Source organism: Neomonachus schauinslandi, chromosome 5 (assembly GCF_002201575.2).
Source record: "Neomonachus schauinslandi chromosome 5, ASM220157v2, whole genome shotgun sequence".
Lineage (NCBI taxonomy): Eukaryota > Metazoa > Chordata > Mammalia > Carnivora > Phocidae > Neomonachus > Neomonachus schauinslandi.
In genome coordinates this window covers 124,945,868-124,968,720 of record NC_058407.1, presented here as the reverse complement: position 1 = coordinate 124,968,720, position 22,853 = coordinate 124,945,868, and the positions used below count along the sequence as shown (strand labels likewise).

At 47.9% G+C, this 22,853-nt stretch overlaps 1 protein-coding gene across 2 annotated transcripts in view; it reads right to left on the bottom strand.

Moving 5' to 3' along the window:
• FRMD4A (FERM domain containing 4A) overlaps positions 1 to 22,853 on the bottom strand; it is a 293,292-nt gene that overhangs the window by 19,508 nt on the left and 250,931 nt on the right. For both annotated transcript variants that reach the window (XM_044915543.1, XM_044915542.1), the window contains exons 14-15: positions 17,005 to 17,146; positions 1,092 to 1,225 (exon numbers count right to left, since the gene is read on the bottom strand). In XM_044915543.1, the coding sequence (XP_044771478.1) occupies positions 1,092 to 1,225; positions 17,005 to 17,146 (276 nt within the window). The remainder of the gene's footprint in view (positions 1 to 1,091; positions 1,226 to 17,004; positions 17,147 to 22,853) is intronic.

Here is a 22,853-nt window from a genome sequence, read left to right as displayed (position 1 = left end):
AGTGGATTGGAGCTCAAGTGGGTCTGCTTTGTGCGGGCTCCGGTTTAAATCAACCCAGAGCCTAATTAAGCCAAGTTGAAATGTAATGCGATCTAATTCTATAGCCCCTTGTTTCATTCTTCCTGGGGCAAGGCCCTGGGATTTGGGGGGAGGGGATTACACTCTTCAACTCCGCTCAGGAACCTCTTTTCCTTCCCATTCTGAACTGTTGACCTGCAGAGCTCTTTGTAACGTTATGCAGAGCATAGCTGCTCTCCCAAGGGCCCCCACCCCATCGTATCCGTGTGCAAGCACATGCTCATGCGTGTGCGTACACCCCGCCCCAGTCACCTGTGTTGCATTAACAAATCAACTTTTCAAACATGCTAACAGTCACGGAATGAACAGAAGATAGAAGTGGATGTTCCAGCACAGACAGACAGTGGCGGGCCACAGCGTCTAAATCCCAAGGCAACACGAGACCAGTGTATACATGGGCTGGAGGAAGCCTTGCTTTGCGTAAAATTTAAAAATATCACTAGGCTAAGACTTCATTTTAAAAAAAAAGCGAAGCACCAGATCATGAGTTTTAAAGGGGATTATATATCAAGCAAAATCTTGGTTTCCTTGTTGATCTCCACTGAGGCTTCTCCAGAGGATTTCCAAAGACCAATCCATGTGAAATATCCTCAAGATGCCCTCAAGAGAAGCAAAAGCCACCAGGACAATAAACTCGGGCACAAATTTTAGGAAGATGGTGACAAGCCAGTATGTCTGAGGAGGTAACATCATAGGAGGGGACGCTTCATAAACTATGGTGCACCGCGCACACGGAAGGGACCACCATTACACTTGTCATTTGGTCTCCAGTGGGGCCGCACCAAGGATTTGGGCAGAGCCGCTCCACCTGCTGTTCCCGTGTTTCATGAAGGTCCACCCCTATGTTAATGACAGGGCCACGGGACGGGTTGGGAGTCCCACATTCGTGCTTCAGGAGCCGTCCTGCCTCCTGCTGATGTGCTCTGTGCGATCCCCACCTTTGCTCTTTATAACTATGTGAAGACAGAGGAACACACACACACACACATACACACGAAATGTGAACTGCTTACAGCTTCTCGAAGACAGAGTTTCTTCAGTTCCTCCAGCCGTTGGCGGAGCGTTTCCTCCAGTGCTTCCTGCCTGGATTTCAAGGCGGCCAGCATGTCTTTCTTGGCCGACTGAGAGCTATCGGATTCCTGAGAACCTGTCAATAAACAGTGGGGTTACTCGAGCAGCGGACGGGGGACGGACACACATCCAGAGGTGGCACCGACCCAGGAGTCAGGGGAGGGGACACAAAGCAAGGTGCTGCAGAGTCCCAGGTGTGAGGAGCGCATTCTTGGCACTTAGTGGAATTTACAGCTACTCAGAGGACTGGCAGGAAAATTGACATGCCTGAAAAAGAAGTTTCTCTTTCCTGATTATCTGAAGATATGTAGCATACCTGTTTGACTTTTTTTTTTTAAAGATTTTATTTATTTATTTATTTATTAGAGAGAGAGAGAGAGAGAGAGAAACAGAATGAGAGGGGATAGGGTCAGAGGGAGAAGCAGGCTCCCTGCTGAGCCGGGAGCCCGATGTGGGACTCGATCCCAGGACTCCAGGATCATGACCTGAGCCAAAGGCAGTCGCTTAACCAACTGAGCCACCCAGGCGCCCCCTGTTTGACTTTCACTAGCACATCTTAATACGCTTTATGCAATGAAGGGGAAAGTTAAAATTCAGGCCAGTAATTTTAATATAAATATAAAAATACAAATAATTTTTTTTCTATTTAAGAATGCTTATTTTTGGCTTAGTTCAAAGATGATGCATGTTTGCCATAAAAATTTTGAGAATGGAGACCTGTATAAAAATAGTCGATAAATAAGTCCCCCAGAGATAACCACTGCTTTGTATTTTCTTTTGATCTTTTTAGGTAAGCACATATATTTTAAAAATAAAATTTGATTTTCATTATATATATATATATCTTTTTTAACTTAACACTGTATCATGAGCAAATTCCCTCCTGATGAAAGTTATATATTTTACCACTCAGGGGGGAAATATCTGCATGATGATTCAAGCAGCAGACTGCTAGATATGAAATTGTGGTGGAAGGCAAACTGTGAACCAAACGCAAAAGGAAAATATGCTAGAATGCCAACTGGAGGAATTTAAGTTGGATCAAAAGAACGCTTTCCGGGCTGCAGCGTTTGGATCCTGAAGTGGGTTTCCAGCAGTGAAGCTGTTATACATGTTTACCCTGATGGGTTCTGACAAGGCCAATGATGCCCTGGGAAAGGAGAAGCTGATTATTACTTTGCTTCTCATACCCACGGAAGTGGACGGGTGTTAATGGGTGTGCATTCAAGGGGTTCGGATGATGATGCCACTTACAATAGCATCAAAGAACACCAAATACCTAGGGATAAATCTAGAGAAAGATGTTTAAGATCTCTACAGTGAAAACTATAATACCCTGCTGAGAAACATTAAAAAACCCTAAAAAAAATAGGTATACCATGGTCATGGATAGGAAGCTTGATGCTGTAGAGGTATCCATTCTCTAGGCATTAAACAAGAGAATTGTTGCAATTCCAGGAAAAATTCCAGTGGGATTTTTTTGGGAGAGGCAGGTAGGAACTGTATTTCCATATGAAACCTTTTGGGACAAGTCATTGATCAGATGACAGACTTGAGAACAATGCAGTCAGAACTGCCACACTCAAATGTTTTGTCTCTTCCAATGGTGAAGAAAGCATCCTAGAATCCTCAGATAGGCTAGAAAGGTCTTCTATGCCTTTGCATCAAAAAGCTCTGCTATACTCAAATCATCCCCCTAAATACACTATTCTTCTTAGTCTTTGAGCAGTCTCTTACCACGCAACTAGCTTCCTAGAACCCTAATACTCAATAAGTCTCAACGGCTACATACATTTTGACTCCAACTTGGGCTTTTTACTTTTTCTCCCCCAGACCATCTTAGCTGGAAATAGAGAATATCTATCACTGCAGGAATGTATCATCTTTATGCCTTCACAGTAGCTAATAAATATTACCTTGAATAAACACACACATAAATGTCATCAGTCATACTCTTGGATGATATGATTAAGCTGTAGCTCATCTTGGTAAAGAAATCTAGTACCTGTGAGTACCTATAAGTTATAGAGCCTGCATTCCAAACTTTTATTAATTTTTGTAGCTCTTCCCTGGATTTTATCATGCTTAGTTGCAGGACTCCAACTTCAGTAGCAAACCCGAACAAAAGCTTGAATGTTACTAAGGCTCCTGTGACCTCATGGCTGTCAGACATGAAGCCCGCATGCAACACATCAATGGACAATACTGCAGGCCCCCCTCCTGATATGGCTCAGATTTCCTACCTCTGTAAGTCAATTACCCTGTACCTATCAGTCCTCAACCATCTCTAGTTTACACCCATCCAAGGTCCCACAGCTCAATCACTGTGCATCTTAATCTGGTTCTCTGAGCCACAGTCACCAATCAAAATAGCAGACACAGAAACACTTAATGGGGTTGTCTCTGTTCCACCATCTAAAGCATTAATAACAATGTGACATAATGTGGGGAAGAAGTCAGACTTTAGGTCTAAAAAACAGGACTGGAGAAAACTGGACCCAAGCAGATGAAAGGATTTCTAGCTCAAGTGAAAATTTCATTGCTTTCCCTTTCACCCCTGCCTAACCTCTCAATAGGAAATGATGATCTGTTAAGTCTAAGGATTCACTATGTTCAAGAATGGCAGAAATCCCAAGAACATTCAACTCCAGGAGGCAAAGCACAACATTTTCAGATGATCTGGTCTCTAAGCTTTGGTGTTGAATTACAGGGCTCATTAGTGCTACTTAAATTATTATTATTTATAATAGTCTAAATACCAAACCACATAAGACAGAGTAGATGGCTCAAGAGGCCCTTTCTGTATCTGAAACCATGAATACTGGCTGGCTCTGGTTCATACCTTTATTCCGGAAATTGCCTCATAAGGAATGTAGTGCTAGGTACCAAGTTAAATTTTTACCAAGTAACTGAGCTGGCCTGGCCTGGCCATGCAGATGTTTTTTTAGTGGTCACTGGATGGCGAGCAGAGGTCAAACAGACCTGTTTTTTTTTTTTTTTTAAAGATTTTATTTATTTATTTGAGAGAGAGAATGAGAGACAGAGAGCACGAGAGGGAAGAGGATCAGAGGGAGAAGCAGACCCCCCGCCGAGCAGGGAGCCCAATGTGGGACTCGATCCCGGGACTCCAGGATCATGACCTGAGCTGAAGGCAGTCGCTTAACCAACTGAGCCACCCAGGTGCCCCCCCCCTTTTTCTTTTAAGATTTTATTTATTTATTTGCAAACAGACCTGGTTTTGATGCACTCTACACCAGTCACTACTTGTGTGATCTTGGGCACATGACCTGCCCTCCTTAATCTGGTCCTAAAGACTAAATGAGATAATGCACATACAACACTTATCACAGTGCCTGGAACAGATCAGTCCTCAGATCCAGGGTAGATTTAATAGGAGTGAAACACACACACAGCAGAATTAGAAAGAAAGAAACCATTGATGCTACCCCTCCTTGTTGCTGAAGAAAAGACCTCACTATGCAATTCTGCACACAAAGGCAGTATTTTCAAACTCTTTCTTGAATGCCTGAGTTTGCAGTTAGGCTTTTGGAGCTGCTGTACATGAGGGTGGGAACAGGGTCATGGAGATTCAGGGATTCAGGGGCCCCCCTCCAGGCTCCTCAAGCTAGCGCAGCTCTGCATTCACCTGTTTATGCATTTGAAACACTGCATTTGAAAAGAGGTTCCCAGTGCCTTTGTTTCTTAAAAGGAAATCCAGGGCACTGGGGGGAAGGGTTCTGAGCCTGGGGGCTGTTCCCTGCAACCAGGCAAACATGGCGACCACAAGAAGAGGTGACTGAGTGTGATGCCCAGGCAGCTTCCTATTGCCTCCCTGCGTGCCCTCAGGCATCCCTGGACCATCATGGTGGACACATACAAGGGAGGCCAGCAAGTGGGCCTGGAATCAGGAGGCACTTATTCACTGCTACTCTCAACTAACCAAGAGGGACTCCAGGAAGAAACCCAATCAGGGAAGGGCCTCAGGTCAATAGGAATCTCACAAACTAAAAATGTGTGAATAAGAAATTATGTAGGATGGAGAAATCATTTCCCATCAGCACCTGGACTTGGTGAAAAGTATAGAAGTTCTCTATTGCTCTGGTTTATCCATTTCTGATTATTTGAACACGTGTGTGCCTTGGCACACACAAGACCACTCTGAGGTTGTAAGTTTCACCTCTTGGAAATCAAAAAAGATGTCAATCCGCTACCTTTGAGAAGAGCAGTGATGGACAGGGCAGGGACCTGGGGTTCCATCATATATCTGCTATTGATTGGTGTAAGCCCTTCCTTTGGTCACTGAACTCTTGGAGCCATGATGTCCCCATTCAGAAAATGACCAATTAACCAACCTCCAAGATGCTCCCGAACTTGGAGACTGTATTGCTTAATAAGCAGCTTACGTAGGTAGCTCCCTCTTGGCTCCAGCAGTCCTTGCTGCAAATGTTACAATTGTTACATAACCGTGTCAACTTCCCTCTTCTTTACCATTCTTGTTTCCAGAAAAGACAAGCACCCTGCCAACTCTGGTCCTACCCCCAGTTACTGGGAGAGTTTGCCTGGAACTGGAAGGGAATGTCTAATTATCAAGCAGGGCTGAAAGGATTTACCCCTCCATCTCATCAACAGACCAAAGCACATGGGTCTAAGTTTGGATGCTAAAAAAGAGGTTAATCGGAGCTGTCTTTGGGATTAATGAAGCAGGAAGACGGACGGAACCTCTCCGCTGCAGACAGAGGAGTAAGACTGCAAAACAGTAGCCAAGTGCTCCTTGGAAAGAGCTGTCCACACGTGACGGATTCATGCAGGAGCCAAAGAGAAAACAGAGGTGATGTGAGCATTTTTGAAAGATATAATTGTTGTTCAAAGTTTTAAAGCAGCACCCCATTTACAGAAGGAGTGAAGTGAATATTCTTTGGAAAACACACAGGCCCAGAACCTCCCGAGGCAGAAGTCTCCAAGCCAGTGAGTGGTTTGGAGTCCGCAGGTCTGGGCTTGTGTCCCAGCTCCGCGATGCGCTAGCTGCAGGGACTTGGCAACAGGGCCCCACCTCCCTCAGCCTCAGATTCCTCCCCCTACAATACAAGAATGAACCCAGGACTTCTTCAGAAGTTGGGGCGATGATGCCACAGAGATGCCCAAAGAGAGAGCCTAGTAAGTACCACGTGGGCATCAGTAGTTTTTGTATTAAATGGTGTGTCTGGCCTTTAGGGGCAGTTGGCACCCCAATTCCAGGGAGCCCCGTAATGTAAAAAGACGCATTAGTGGGCAGGCAAGATGCGCGGCAGGCTGGTGGAAGGCACTGACCCCCAGGCCCTGTCCCCTCAGGATGCTCGGGAGGAAACGGAGAGGGAGGGGCTTTTCCCAGACTCCTGACAGGAGCTGCCACATCACAGTTCACATCATCTTCACGAAAACATTGCCCTGTTTTCACAGAAGAGGTCCCTGGGACGCAGGGAGGCAGAGCTGGAATTCCAGCTGGGTGGCTCTGTCTGGTCTGTTTTGCACCCAGAATGGAAAGGGCATGGGAGCTGGAACTTTCTGTCTGTCTCGGTCACTGCTGGGTTGCCACAGTAAAAAACCGTGCAGCGTGCAATAGCATCTGCCTTTCATGCCCGGACTCTTTCTACATCCCGAGTGGATTGCACTGTAATGCAGGCCGAGGGAAGGAGGAGGAGCCGAGGGGTTCCTCAGATGAACCAATGAAGACTGAGTCTCTGTGAGCAAGGTGGAGGGGACAGGTAACCAGATGTGGGCCCAGCCCTCAGAGAGCCTGGAGGGGGTTGGGGGGGGGGGCGGGGGACATGCAAAGCTGCCTGCCAGGAAGAGGTGGGAGATGAGCAATGCCACCTGAATGAGAGAGGGAACAGCATACAGGAGGGACCCATCACCTGGGGGCCAACGAGGTAATTCACCTGGAGAGCTGATGCTCCCCTCCAGGCCGAGCAGCTAAGGTGCCCCCCGTGTTTCTCACTGCCAGGAAGCAGCGCGTCACATTAGCGCTCTAGGAAACCTTCCCAGTTATTGCTCAGTAACCACCTGTTTCCATGACACCAGGTTGAAAATACCATCTTGTGGTTTTGGCGATTTTATTATTATGTTTCAATCTGAACCCAAAGAATTTTCTAGAAATAGGTCACTAATAATTTAGCAATTAAATTTAGGAGGGGGGGAAGAGGAAAAAAACCTGACCTCAAAGAAGACAATTCCTATCCATCCAGCCACAGCCAGAGAGTTTTTGACCGATGTGCTCAACAGTCTGAAAAAGTCGCTTTCAGTGCCTTTCTGGACATCTTCTGAGAGAACTACTGATCCTATGGTATGGACGCTGTGGAGGCTACTGGCAGAGATGTGGTGAAAACCTGCTTGGCTACCTCCAAGAAAAAGCCTCCATGACTTTCTTACTTCCCAGCTGGGGAACTCCAGACTTCAGCCTGTGGGCAGCCGGTTGCCGGGGGCAGGATGTGGGGTGGGTGGGTGGGTGGGTTGGGGGGCGGACAGCAGCTCCCCTCCAGCTGGCAAACAGATGGAAGGATATCCTCATTCAGCTGTGATGGAGAATTTGCTCCAATCTTTCCAAAGACCCTCGGCTACTCAGCACCGGATATGAACACGCATCCTATGAAGAGCACGTTATCAGGAACTGTGGCTCATCTGTTTTTACACAGATGCAATACTGGTGACTAGCCCGCTGATCTCAGAAGACAGAAGGGGTGCTTTCCTCTTTGAAAAGAGGGGAAATTTGAAACAAACAGTGCCCCAAAGAAGAAAGAAATCTGTTGTCCTGAAAGTAAGGGAAGGAAATGACTATCTGTTTCAGCCTTCGGGGGCGGGGGGGGGAAAGAAGAGGAAGAAGAAGAAGAAGCATATTCCCAGCAGATCTGTAAAAGCTGTAAGGAAAAGTTTTGGCAGACACCTCAGGAATAAATATGAGCGAAAGGTTTGAACACTTCCTTAGGATGAAGAGATATTTATTTCCCTTACAAATCCTCAATGATGAGTTCCTTACATAAAAGATGTCCTAAGAGACCCTGCAAAATAAGGTCACATTGCTGATTTTGAGATAAATGTATGATCTCTGGAGACCGTCTCCGAGAATTAAATGTGATTTTTAACATGAAAAAAACGCGTGCTTGGACGACTCCTCATCAGGCTCAGAAATTATAAAAATAAAACAGTTCACTTCAAAGAGTAGTGAAGTGAAAGCTCTGTGGAAAAGCGGCACCTCTGACAGAAACTAGGCATTTCTGGAACAGCCTTACTGTGTGGTTGTTTTCTTGCCCAGCGGCACTTTCGCCCATGGGTGAAGTGGACAAATATAGTTGGGGGGAAAGGGACTGAACAGTTGCTTATAAAAATTTGCAGCAGCATCTAGTAAAAATATACTAAGAACAATCTCTAGCTGAAACTACTGTTTGAGTAACTCGTATGATTTCCCTTTCCTATATTGTGGAAGGAGGGGGCTTACCTTTCTAGCTCCCAGACTCTGTTAGTTCCCTTGCAACATCAGGAGGGCTGGCCCAAATGGGAACAGAGCCGTGCCTAGCAGAGGTCACAGTGATACTTATTTTTCAAAGTTTAAAATCTCACCGTTGGAGAGGAGTTCACTTAGGTTATCCATGGTTACTCTGTTCTGGTTCTCTTCATCAGGCAGAGCTATTCCTTCAGCACCAACACCCAAGGGCAGAAATGTATCACTATAAATGACTTAATTAGGCTCCCCCCACCCACCCAATATGCGATCAGAAAGGGAAACCGTTGTCCCTTCTTCTCGGTCTCGATGCTGACCCATCCTCCTCCAGCAAGCCCAGAAATATCCATTCCACAGAAAGGGAGCTCTCAGCCCTCCCTGGTCACGCAGTCCAGCAGGAACATGGCCTGCCAGAGCCTGCAGGGCTGTGTCCGCCTGCAGAGCACTGAGGTTATGAGCAAAGTTAAAGCCCCTGGAATCCTGCTCACCCCTAGACCCAAAAGCAGAGGGGGCAGGGAGCTGGTAATAGAGACCTTTAAGAGGCTGGAGAGAGACACAGGGAGAGGAGAGAGTGAGGGCAAGAAAGAAAGGAAGAAGACCCCAAAATCCAAATAAACCAAAAGACAATGTGATTTGTGGCAGCGCGAAGCAGGGAGTTCTGAGCTGAATATAGCCGTGACTGTAAAGTTGGCTGATGCCGATCAGATCACCTCTCAGTAGGGAGCGAGGTCAGATCCTGGCATCCTCATTGTTATATTAGTTATTAATAAACTTCCTAACAATGGAAGGAAGTGCCAGGCCTCAGAGAAGGGGAATGTGTGAAAGGGTGAGTAATGAACGCGGACAGATCCCAGGCGGCGTGAGGGCCCAGGTCGGCACGTTTCCCCCAGAACGGAAAGTGTCGGGGCTGGGGCACGATCACACACCACGGGGGTGGGGTGGGGTGGGGTGGGGTGGTGTGTGTGTGTGTGTGTGTGTGTGTGTGTTTTAAACCAAAGATCCCTCGCCACATTCTTCGCAATCCTGATCACGATGATGACTCAACTGCCATCTCGTTAATCACACAGCCTATTTATAGACACAACACGGCCCTTTGTTTTATAGCAAATGGGTGGCTGGGGCCAGCAGCAGTCGCATGGTTTCATCCCTTTTAGAGAGGACACACAGTACCATGTATTTATTTTTTGGTCTGGGAGGCTCCTGCGACAGGGGCCTCAGAACATTGTTGTTTCCCAAGTAAGTTTCCACCATTTTCTTTAAATAGGCGGAGAGCAAAACCACATCTCGCTTGGTCCCCTGTGCTCCAACGGGCCTCAGCCCTGCTCCACGATGGCGAAGCCTTAGAACAATGCTCAGGACAGCCCTACGCTGCCTCCCGCTTTCACACAAGCTGTGGAGAGGCCATGCATGGCCAGCTACCAGGACAAGCGCCCTTGCTGGTTTGGTTTTTGTTTTGTTACTACATTTTTTTCTCCTCTCCCACCTTTTTTTTGAGATTTCAAGAGATGGGGGAAGGGAAGAGAGGTGCAAACCCGTGGAAGTCCCACAAAAAAAGATTTCGGATGCTTTTTTTTTTTTTTGAACTTGGAGAACATCATCACTGAATGGTTTGAATTCATAGCTGTCCTCTCTGCTTCTGTCTGAACTTCCACAAATTTGTTACCTGAAGCACAGACGAGCCAGAGCCACGAGAGGGGTGTGGACAAATTGGGAGGAACCGGGCAGGCTCTCCCGGGGTGGAGTGGAGAGAGGGCCCTGCTGCCTGCCCCTGCAGCAGTCAGTGGGTTCAAGGGGCACCCAGCCAGGCAGAGCTTGTGAGGAGGCCCACACAGCATCAGGCGTGTGGCTCTGTTGGCCTGCCTTGGCACCTGAGCTGCCTCGACGTCCCTTCTTCCAGGGGACTCTGGGAAGACTGCACCATCTCTCAGCTGATGTGTTCTGGGCACAAGGGTCCTCACATCCTTTCAAGCCTGACCACCAGGCCCCTCTACAGATGGATTCGCGATACAGGTTCCAGAGCCTTCTTGTGGTCTGAATCACATTCAGTGCCTTTTAGTCCAACACCGGCCTTGCATCTTGGGCTCAAACATCTCACCGCCTCTCAGGGTGTCTACTAGGACAGGGGCCTACGGGTCTGACACAGGAGGGCCCTATGCATCACCATCGAAGAATTTAGGGGGCCTAGCCCTAAGCCTCAATAAATGGTTTCAACTATGTGGACCCTTACTTTCTGAAATGGCAGCCCCTGGCTCAGGGCATTAGTGAGTGTAGACTTCTGACTTCTTTCATACGTAGCAATGACCCTGCTTTGTTTCTCTAGCAACTCATACCTCAGATGCCAAGTACGGGACATCAGTAATTTTAAAGGTATTTACATGCCCTTAGTTAAACAGGAAAATCACCTTCATCATTACTAAGAGCTTGGAAATATTTTATCTCTGTTAACATCAATAAACAGTATGAAGCACTCTGAAGAGAGGGACTCTAACTTTGTAAAATGTTGTGTATAGTACCAGGCAAGATCTGGGAGCTAGGAAAAGGGTTCACACCATAGTGATATTACATTGTCGTTACATGGCTCAGCCACACCACAATCCGGGGATAGACCAGGGTGAAAAAGTAGACGGAAGACAGCACGGATGCACACTACTTGCAAAAGGAGCCTGATCTGACAAGATGAACTTTTCAAGGTCTGATGCCAGTCTACACGGTGATACGGGACAGTCCGAGGGAGAGTATCGGTGGTGGGTATCTGAGTTCTAGGCAAGGCCCAAGATGCCTTACACTTCAGGAACACAGCAGGTCCTCGAAATGCAGCACGTGCAGGATTCTTACTACTAGTCTTCCAATTCTGACTTCAATAACCCTATACCATGGACACTGGTTTTGGCAATGATTTTTTGGATTTGACACCAAAATCAAAGGCACCTAAAGTAAAAATGAACAAGCGGAACAACATCAAACTAAAAGCTTCTGCACGGTAAAGGAAACCGTCAACAGAACAAAAAGGCAGCCTACTGAATGGTGGAAGAGATTTGCAAACCATATATCTGATTAAGGAGTTAGTATCCAAAATATATAAAGAACTCATACAACTCAATAGCAAAAAACCAAACAGTCCAATTAAAAAATGGGCAGAGGATCTTACTAGATGTTTTTCCGAAGACATGCAAATGGCCAATAGACACGAAAAGCTGTTCAACATCACTCGTCATCAGGGACGTGCAAATCAAAACCACTAGAAGGTATCACCTCACACCTGTCACAATGGCTAGAATCAAAACGAGAAGAAATAACAAGTTTTGGCAAAGATGTAGAGAAGAAGGAACCCCCGTGCACTGTTGGTGGGAATGCAAACTGGTGCAGCCACTGTAGAAACAGTATGGAGGTTCCTCAAAAAAATTAAGAACAAAACTGCTATATGATCTAGCATTCCACTTCTGGGTATTCATCCGGAGAGAATGAAAACACGAGTTCAAAAAGATACACGTACCCCTCCGTTCACTGCAGCATTATTTATAACAGCCAAGGTATGGAGACACCTCACCAATGAATGGATGAAAAAGATGTAGCATATACATGTAATGGAGTATTATTCAGCCATGAAAAAAGATGAAATCTTGCTGTTTGGGACAACACAGATGGACCCTGAGGGCATTGTGTTCAGTGAAGTAAGTCAGGTGGAGAGAAACAAATACCGTATGTATAATCTCACTTACATGTGGAACTTAAAAAACACAAACCCAAAAAACTGAAGCTCATAGATACACAGAACAGACTGGTGGCTGCCAGAGACAGGGGTTGGGGGAGATAGGTGAAGGGGTTCAAAAGGTACTATTTTCCAGTTACAAATAAGTCATGGAAATGTGATGTTAAATGTGATTTTTTAAATTTTTTAAATGTGATGTTAGATGTGATTTTTTAAATCATGTTTGGAGTATCTACTGGATGTCAGGCACTGGCCTATAAGCAGAAAAAAGAATTTTCTTTTTTCTTCTTTTAAGTAGGCTTCATGCCCAAAGCTGAGCCCAACAAAGGGCTCGAACTCATGACCCTGAGATCAGGACCTGAGCTGAGTCCAAGAGTCAGATGCTCAACTGACTGAGCCACACAGGCACCCCTGAAAAAGGGATTTTAAAATGAGAATTCACTTCTCAAAATATTTTTAAGGAATATTTATTAGACACCTTTTTTGTCTTTCCTTCTCTCTTGCTCTCTCTTTTTTTCTTTCTTTCTTAACGTAAGGCAGTAGGTGAAGGAGAGAGACCATGTGACCAAATAGGATACTGAATTAGATGCATCGTATTTTCTAAATGAAAAGCAGAACATGGGGTCTGGCAAGTGTAATAAAAAGAGTGTTTAAAATCAGGGCTTTCCTGGAAGAGTAATGCCTCATCCATCTGTGGGAGTGCATCACTAAGGAATGCTCAAGAAACAGGCAAGAGGACACCAAAGGACAAAAAAGAACGGAGTGGGACACCAGCCAGCTGTGGAGCCATTCAAGCCAGCTAGATGTCCTCACTGTGGGGGACAGGAAACCCTCCCTTCCAGGTGGGGCTGCAGAGGGCGTGCCCCAGGTGAGGGCAGAAGACAGACAGCCAGCGATCAGCAGCTTCAGGGGGAGTGACGACCAGATCTGTGGACACTTGAAATTCCCTTTGTTAACTGATGGCCTCTATTCTTTCCTGTTTGGGATCTCTCCCCGCACGGTCTTCCTAAGTCACTGGAGGGAGGCCTCCCCACGGACCCTCAGCCTTAGCCTCACGCTCTGGCTGGCAGGACTGGGCAGGGTTTGAGGCGCTGCCTGGTTTGGTCATGGGGCATGGCTCATACTTTCTGGGCTTCTCATCTCCTGGGGCTTTCCTCTCGCACAGTGGTGCAGCAGAGCGTGGACAAGGAAAGAACCCAGGGGGTCAGGGGCCATGGATGTTGCCCCTCTGAAAGTGGGGAAGGAAAGGTCTTTAGCTGCCTCCAGCAACTCCCAGACAGCTCAGCCTGGGGCCCCTGAAGCGAAGTTATCACCCATTTGAAAATCACTTTAATATCTTGGTATAAAGATGCCTTATTTGATGTTATTCTATTATTCTGTTCTATCAGGCTTGCGGCAGTCACGCAGATGCACTGCTTTCTAATCTTGAAGATGCCTAGATCTCACTTGCTGATGACTGAGTGATGTCCGTTCTAGGTCAGGAGGTTTGGGGTTCCCATGCACAACCGGGTCCGTGGCTCTGTTAGGTTACTGGCATGGCGGCCCCAGAAGCTGACAGATAGGAGTGGCCAGAGGAGACAACCCAAGACACAGGTCTGGAAGACACTGAGCAACCCTGTCACCTCAGGCTTTTATCTCTTCCTCAGCGGGAAGAGTGGCTCAAGGTGTGGTCCCCAGACCAGCTGCATCAGCATCTCTTAGGAACTTGTTACAAATGCTAATTCTCAGGCTCATCCCCAGACCCGGAGAGTTAGACACCCTGGAGCTGGAGCTCAACTCTGTGTTTGAACTGCCCTCCAAGTGATTCTGATGCGCCTAGAAGTTTGAGAAGCCCTGGGCTGCAAGAATCCATTCTCCTTTGGGACAGAACCCAGAACTCCTTTGGGAAAGTACCCAGATTCCCAAATGGATATGAAACCACAGCAGGGATGCACACCTCGCTGAGCCTGAAGGATGAGCTGGGCTCATGTGTGGCTGGAGGAGGAGAACTGTTGCCAGGTAAATCCAGACTCGAATCTCAGACCCTGGGCTTTAACAAGGGTTAGAAGTGTCTAGACTACAAACACAGGGGTTGGTGCTGGCTCTGCCCTCTGCCACTCAGTAGGGGGTTGAGAGTGGCTGTAGTTTGAGGCAGGGGTCTGGGGCTTTGTAGGACATCCTCTTCAATACAAGACAGCAACGTTCTCTACAACTTTCACTGTAAACCTCAAGGTCTCAGAAATAATGATCATTTGGTTCGCTGTGCTAATGAAAACATTCTGAAGAATCTGAGGCAGGGAGGGGTTTATGGTAAACTCTATGGTGACCTGGCAGAGGGAGATCCAAGTTTTGTGGGGCATGAAGCTTATATTGGTGGCTTCATTTAAGGAAAAGAATGCAATTATTACAATAGCCAAGATATGGAAGCAAATTAAGTGTCCACTGATGGGTGAATGGATAAAGATGGTGTATATATACACAATGGAGTATTACTCGGCCACAAAAAAGAATGAGCTCTTGCCATTTGTGACAACATGGATGGACTTAGGGGGTCCTATGCTAAATGAAAGAAGTCCGAAAAACAAATACTGTATGATTTCGCTTATATGTGGAAGCTAAAAATCAAAATGAATAAACAAACAGAAACAGATCCAAAAATACAGAGAGCTGGTGGTCGCCAGAGGGGAGGGGGCTGGAGAGAGGGGCGAATTGGGTGGAGGGGAGTGGGAGGTCCAGGCTCCCAATGATGGAATGAGTAAGTCCCAGGGATGCAAGAGACAGCACAGGGAATATAGCTGATGATATGGTATTAGTGTTATAGCGTGACACACGGGACCTACACTTGCAGGGATCAGAGCATACCACAGATGATGAATCACTGTGTTGTACGCCTAAAACTCATGTAACGTGTGTCAACTGCACTTCAAGGTAAAAAAGAAAAGAATGCAAAATGTGTCATGTTCACAGAAACACACGGGCCCTCCCAGGGCCTCTGAACGGCCTGCCCGGTGTGGGCCCCTGAGCTGAAGCTCCATTAGCCCCCCAGTAAACGGGCCTCCTGGTCCTGGAGGGGCACAACCTCCCCCTCGTCCTTCGGGTCTATGTTTTCTCCTGGCTCTGACCGCACTCAGCTAGCCTAGGAGCTACCTAGACGCTTCAGCCTCTCCCCTCTGAGGCCTCTTCCCCTTCTCCCTCTCTCCCACTGCTGCTGTGTGCAGTCACTAGACGTGGTTCCAGGAAAGACCCCGGGGACCGACGGGATTTTATTGCTATGAAGACATCACTTTCCACTGCTCATGCTTGCTTACTTGTTTGTCTTTGGTGATATTTTCACTTCCATCCTTTTACAACCACGGAAGCACCGGGGAAAAGAAAAACAATGAAAAACTAGGAGAGAAACATAATAGGGAAGGTGCAACAAAGAGGAAGGGCAGTGAGGGGTGGAAGAATCTAGACCAAGCCGATGGAGGCAGGAGGCAAAATCCGGGCAGGCAGGATGCCTCCGTGAATGAAGGCGTGCTGGCTCCCCCGTCAGCAGAGGGTGGAAGAAAGGGCAGCAGAGAAGGCAAGGCTGGGTGTGAAGGTGGGGGGCCTCGGTGGACCGCATGGGGCGGGGCCTCCGTGGACCGCATGGGGCGGGGCCATCACAGACGGAGGGATGCTCCAACAGGGGTAGAACAAAGGTGCCGCTAAGGACGTAATATTCAGAGACAGCTCCTAGAATGCTAGGGCAGGAAGGAATCTTAAAAATAAAAAAAAAAAGAAGAGGAAGAAGAAGAAGAAGAAGAAAGAGCAAGCACTCTGGAAGATGGGGGAGGGCAAACGAAGACTTTTGCATGGCTCGGAGGCAAGGGTACACTGTCCCCAGGAACAATCAGCCTTTGATGGTGTGGCCTGGGGAGTGACCTGCATTAGTTATACTTTCTAACATTTCCAAACAATGATCGCCTCCCTCCCTCTTCCTGTGCTCCTCAAACCTCCCCCTCTTCCTGTCACTGCAGCAAATGGCCTCCCTATTCTGGACCTCAGCCTCCTCTGAATCCTCAGAGCTTGTCCGCCCCTCCCGCATCCAATGACTAAATAAATGACTTGCCCAGGGCTCTTAGAAACAAGCTTGGAATCAGAGCCTTGGACTCAGTTGCAAAAGGCGCTTAACTGCTACACCGCATTCCGTGACCAAGACTCTCCTTGTCGAAGGCCAAGAGTTTCTCTGTACCTTCTAAAGTCCTGAAGAGTTCCCCTGCGAATAGGATGCAGTGTTGCTCAGCACCATGAGCCTGCCTTCAGCCCCTCCTTAGTTTAATTCTCATTTAAGGACACACAAGTGAACCAACCCCACCTCGTCCTTGGACTTGACATTCCTGACAGTTGGCCTTCAGCATTCAGAAGGCTCTGGAGGGTGCCTGAGGAGAGGTATGGAGCCAACAGTCCTTCCCACACGGCATGGTTCTGCTGCTTCTTATTCCACCCCCCCCCCCCACCCTTTGGCACTTTTGGCGGTTTTCTCAGATTCCTATTTGGCTCAAAACCTTGGTCTCACAACCGGAGCCAGCTCCTTGTGAGCCTGCCAAGCTGCGTCCTCAGCGGCTGCCACTCCTGGACCTTCCCCGGAGCCACTGTGGGGTGGAAGCCACCCTCAGCCACAGCCTCTTCCCCAGCTCCCTGAATGGCGGCTCTCCAAGAAAAGCCCGCTTACCTGACGACAGGAGGCTCCCGCTGCTGCCACTGATGATCTTCCCCTTGCTCCCCATGTTGGCCAACTTGGAGGTCTTCAGCGTGCCCGTCTCGGTCAGGTCAATGGCGATCTCACTCAGGCTTCGTGCGGCATGGATTTTAGACTAGAATGGAAAAGACAGCTGGGTTACAAAGAGGTGTTCGGAGAGAGAACGCTTATCACCCACGGGCTTGGGGTCCTGAGATTTAGCAAATGGACTACTGTCCTGGCTTGCAGCACTTTTAGGTTTATGTTCTCTGGCTCCGTCCCTAATCACGGAAGCTCCCTGCAGGAGGTATGGCTCTAGAGCGGACATGAGTGATGCATTTTCCAAGCTACTCTATGGGCTCTACCGTGCCGTGCCCAGAGCAGGGACTCTGGCATCAGACGGACCTGGTCGGAGTCCTGGTTTGGGGAAAGTCCCTTGATCTCACGGAGCCTCATTATTCCCAGCTATAAAATGGGGAAAAACACTACCTACCACTGACGGTTCTGTTAGGGTCAAAGGAAGTAAGGCATGTGAAGGGCTCCCCTATGCCGTTCCCTCGTACACAGCTCTCAATAAATAGCAGTGATTATATTTTGTGTTTAAAGGAGGAGGAAAAAAATAATTTTCAGCTTTGTGAACGACAGAAGTATATGAAACAGATTTATGAAGTCCCAATAGATTCTGAGGGGATTTAAATGCCTTCCAGTGTTAGCCCCGTGGCCACGGAATGTTTAGAGGCTTGGCACGTGATGGTGCTCTAGACATACAAGGAGCATGTCTACATGTGTAGAAGCCACTGAACAACTGCTCATCTGGATGCTCAGGCCCCACCAATAAGCGCCCGACACCGTGCTCTGCTTCTATTTTGATACCTGTGTGCTCCAAAGTCTTCAGATTATAGTTAACGCTCCACTCCGTTTATCCTGCATATTAACTGGCCTGCCCTGGCTAACAGTAACACCGGGCTGGATTAATTAGAGAAGTCCTCTGTTATCACAATCCTATTCCTAAAAGTGTTTGTTTTTCACAAAGCTACCTTTTTTAGTTACTGCCCTCAGTAGATGAAAATGGGTTTGCATTGCCTACACATGTTTGATGTTTGCTTTTTTTTTCCTTCTTCAGGGAATCAATTTTTGTGATCGTGCTTAAGGCAATAGGCTTTACCCACAGCACGAACTTAATGAAAACCACTGTAAATGCTAGTAGAACCCACACACTTGCTGAGGTTTCTTTCCGTGGCCATTGGCTATAGGCCATACAACGATGGAACTAGGTGATGTCCTAAACCGAGATTTTCAGTCCCTTCATGTGTGTCCGCCCCCACACACCCAAGTCTGTCCCCCACACAGGAGAAGCCGGCAGAGGGCGGATACGGGGGCCACGGCGGGTGGGTAGACGCTGCCCATTCTCTTCCTTACTGACAGTCTCTGCCCAGGTGCCCTGCGCTGTCCAGCAGAGGCTCTCTGAACCCCCATGGCCTTGCCCTTCCTCTGGCCTCCACACTGATGCAGACACTGATGAAGGACCATGTCTTCCAACAGCTGAGCACTTTCCTCTTATTATAAGAGAGTCTAGGATTGAGGAAACATGGAGTGTTTTTGCTTGTTTTGTTCTCTGGGTATGAACAATCATCTCATTGGTCCTTCCTTGACTGATGTCTCCTTTCTGACCTCAACTCTGAATGTCCCTGCACTCAGATCCAGGTCACCTTCCTCAGGACAGGGCCTCCTTGCTCAGGATATAACCCTGGCCACCAGGGCCCCCCGCAGCACTCTGGGGGTGGGGGGCTGGGGGGCAGAAGCAAGAAGTGCCTTTTGTTTCGCATGGACAGCGCATGTCCACAGGGCCCATCTGGTTGAGCTTTACCCTCTGAGCAAGCAGAGGGAGCACACCCATTACTTTCTGCAGCACTCCTCTTTACCAACACCCATGCTCGAATAAAAAGAGCTGTCGCTTGCAGCTACTTAATGACTCATGGAGACACAGAACAACTCAGCGTGGTGGGGAGGCACCCATGCTTTGAAGTCAGAAAGATCTGGACTGGAATCTTGGCTCTGGCCAGTTTACCACTGTCTGGCCATGACCTTCAACCTGTCTGATACTCAGATCCCTGCTTGTAAAATGGAGCTCTTAAAACCCAAATAGCAGAGTTGTGATAAAGACTAAATTAGATAATATAATGTTGAGGCCACTGGAATTGAAATAGGAACAGGATCCAAATCAGGGCCTGGAAGTAATTTGCTAAATGAGGTGAGACTGATGGCTCAACCTGGTACTTGGGGGAATCTCATTAATCACACGGAAGACCTGTCTGTCCCTCCCCCACCTCCATTCCTGCCACACATCGGTCTGAGAGGCAAAAACCAAAATATGGAAAAAGGGACCAACAGCTATCCTTCCCAAGGGAGACTAGATTCGTCGAAGTTTGAGGAAATTACTAGCTTCTCTCCAAATGGAAATAGGACAATGACCAAAAAGACCCAGTGCAGAGAGCGATGCTAAGACGAATGAGTACAGACGGGGGGAGATTCTTTTCTCGAAGAGTCGAGTCTTTGGGACAACACAAAAGAGCCTCCAACATTCTGAACATTGTGCTTTGAGGGTCTTGCCCTACTGAGTTTTATTACTGTTATCTCACAAGCAAGGTTGCATTGTCCCCTACCATGCTGTCACTCTGCTTCTGATCTAGATGGAATGAAGAACAGAAGACAGATCAGAAAAAAAAAAACAAAAAAACAATTAAGAAGAAGGAAAGATGTCTGGACTGGAGGCCAACTTGAGAAGTCCCCACTCTGAGTTCAGAGGAGAGGTGTCTAATGTTTACTCTCAACAATTTGAGCTTTCAACTATTTTCCTCCCAAGTCAACAAGACATTCCTTAGCTCTGGGTTCTGGGCTCCAGAGGTTGCTGGGATCCTTGGGGTCAGCAAATATAAGTTACCAGTTGTAACTGGTGCCTGGACAGCCTCTCATTCTGCATGAGCCACAGGAAACCAACCAACAGGGGCTCTTTCTGTTGTCTTTGGTGATGGAAGGTGTTGGTGTGTGTATGTGTGTGTGTGTGTGTGTGTGTGTGTGTGAGAGAGAGAGAGAGAGAGAGAGAGAGAGAGAAACGCTGTTCTTACAGGATTGGCACAAGGATCCTGAAAGAGGAAAATGCCTGAGTGCCAGGGAAGAGCCTGAGACTGCTCGGCCACCCACTCCTGCTGACTCAGCCCACTAGACTGCACTTGTCTCTGGGGCTGATAAGCATCACTTGGGAGGCCTGGGCTTTGCCGAAGCCCTTCAGAGAAAGGAATGGATGGCATGGCCTGGTGCAGCAGGGTGTGGGGCGATGGCCCCCATGCTGGCCAACACCGGCTACTTAGAAATATTTTGCAGCCCGTCCCAGGTCTCTCAGCCGTCACTCACCAGAGGTCATTCTGCCCATCAGAGACGGATCACATCACCCTTGTACAGAGGATGACATTCCAGAAGCGAAAGGTGTCGTAACGTAATTCCTAAGGGGAATTTTATCATCTTTGACTTCATCTGGGAAACTGAGAGAACTTAACCTTTACACAAGTGTTGGCCGGGGAACAGTATGTTGGATTAATGATGATGATAAAAGATAGCACATATCTCCTAAAGCAATTTCACACACACTGTGTCATCGGGCCAATCAATAATTTCCGTATTTTCTTTCTTGTTCTCTAATCAGGGAAGCAAAGCAGGAGCAACGGAAGACTTGCCCAGGGTCACAGAACTGGAAATGGAGTCCCTGGACTTCCACGTGGGCGAGTTGGTTGCTCACCTGCCACTGTGGGTTGAGGAATGGGTTCCTATGAGAAATGGAAGGGCTCTGGAGCATCCGTGAGCATTCAGAGCTTACTGGGGGAAAGTTCTCCTGCTCCTGGGTGGATGTGTGTTTCCTTCCGTCCCCCAGGGTTCACTGAGAAGGATGGCTGAAATTTCCCTATTGCTGTGGGCACCTGCTTTGGCCTTTTAAAAGACACTTCCTGTTAATAAATGATCTTTGATAATTACTTTTTGAAGTTGACTTGTTGCATCAGAGGGCTGACCTGTAAGCCTGGCCAATAAGGCTTCTCCAACTGCAGAGTAAGACCATCTTTGAGAATGGGGAAGAAGGCCCTACTGAATGGCCTCTTGCGTTGCCCAAGAGACCCTCAATGCAAAGAACGAGCATGGGGGTTGGGGATGGGAGGGGTAGATCTCAAACCGCTAATGTACTAACCTAAGGATGAGATACACTTTGTCTCTTCTCCTTTCAAAATTGTGCTGTCAGTGTGTGTGGGGTCTGCCCACAAGAGGAATTGGCAGTGGGGTTCAGGAGGGCTGCCAAGGTCTCTACCCCTTACCACCCCTTACCACCCATTCCCAAACAATGCAGAGGATGGAATCGATGTTTTAAGGTTTGGACCTCCAACTCCCGAGACCCGAGGGCAAAATGCTGACACCCACCTACTGTCTCAATCTAAAGCATGAGTCAAAATGCTTTGGCCCTGTTTCTTTTGATCTAATCGGGCTTCAAATCCCTGTGCCAATGTCCATCATCACCAGGAAAGCTGTGGAATGCTCCCACTATGCCTAACAACAACAAAAAATACCCCTCCACTCTGTGCCCATTCACCCCAGAAAATGACCAAAAAAGGGGTCAGGAAGAAGACTTAGCAGAGGAGAAAAACGTGTTACAGAGAAGAAAGTGACAGCTACCCAGGAAGGGCTCGGATTTGAAACTGAATTATGAGTTGAGAGATTGTTTCCTTTTTTCCTATTTTCGCAATATCTTTCTCCTTCCTCCCGCTAGATCCCAGGTCACTCCTTCCACTCCCCTTCCCAAGCCAGGGAAAGAGCAACCCCATCCAGACGGAAAATAAGGCAGAAGAAGAAGCTGTAAGGATCCAAGAGGGCACCGATCTGATGAATCTTGGGTCCAGTAAGCCTGGGGTCCGGCCACCTCCTCGCCTCCCGAGAACCCACATGATGGGACAAAACCTCCCAGGGTCCAACGCCCAGCTCCTTCTATAGCTCTGCAGCCCCTCCTCCCCAAGCCAGCAGGATCCTGGGAAAGGTGCAAGACCCATCCTGATGGCTCGTGGGGGGGATGCAAGGCAGCACAGAAGACGGGCTGGAGGAAGAGGGGGCCGAGTGTTGACATAAGCTGTGTGTGAACCAAGGAGACGTCATTCTCCCACCCGCCAGAAAATGCACCTGCGTGTCTGCATTGGGGCTGGGTCAAATCTCCCTTGGAGGATGATTGTTTACCAAGGCCCGAGGCTCCAGGCCTACCTTAGGGAAACAGTGTTGGGTACTGCTACTTCTTTTTTTTTTTTTAATGTTTCCAGTTCTGACTTTTAAAAAAAAAATGGAGGTGGCAGTTGGAAAGGCCTGAAGCGCTTTCACAGCAATTATTCTAAACAGTTAGATGGTGTCTATTAATTGCAAACGGTTGTTTTTTTTTTTTTTCCTCTCTCAAAAAGCAAACAATATGCCACTGTTTAAACACCATACAGGGCTTGACGGCTTGTTCCAGGGAGCGGTTCCTGAGGTTCAGAAGCATGCTCTGAATTCCTCAAAAGGGCCCTACCTGGCTACAGTAAACGGTTTGAGAGGCTGCAACCGTGGTTGGGCCCGAGCCCCTTAACCAAGCTGCGTGGAACATGCCCTTTGGAAGAGCCCGTCTCCTTCCTCCCTCCCATAATTCTTTCATACCTGTGCACATCTCGGGGCAAGGGACACGGGGCCGCCCCCACCCACCCAATTCCCAATCCCTCAACTAGGAGACACGGGCCCTCGTGTGCCCTTAGGTAAGCCTGCGGTGTGGTCAAAGGGCCGGTCATTGT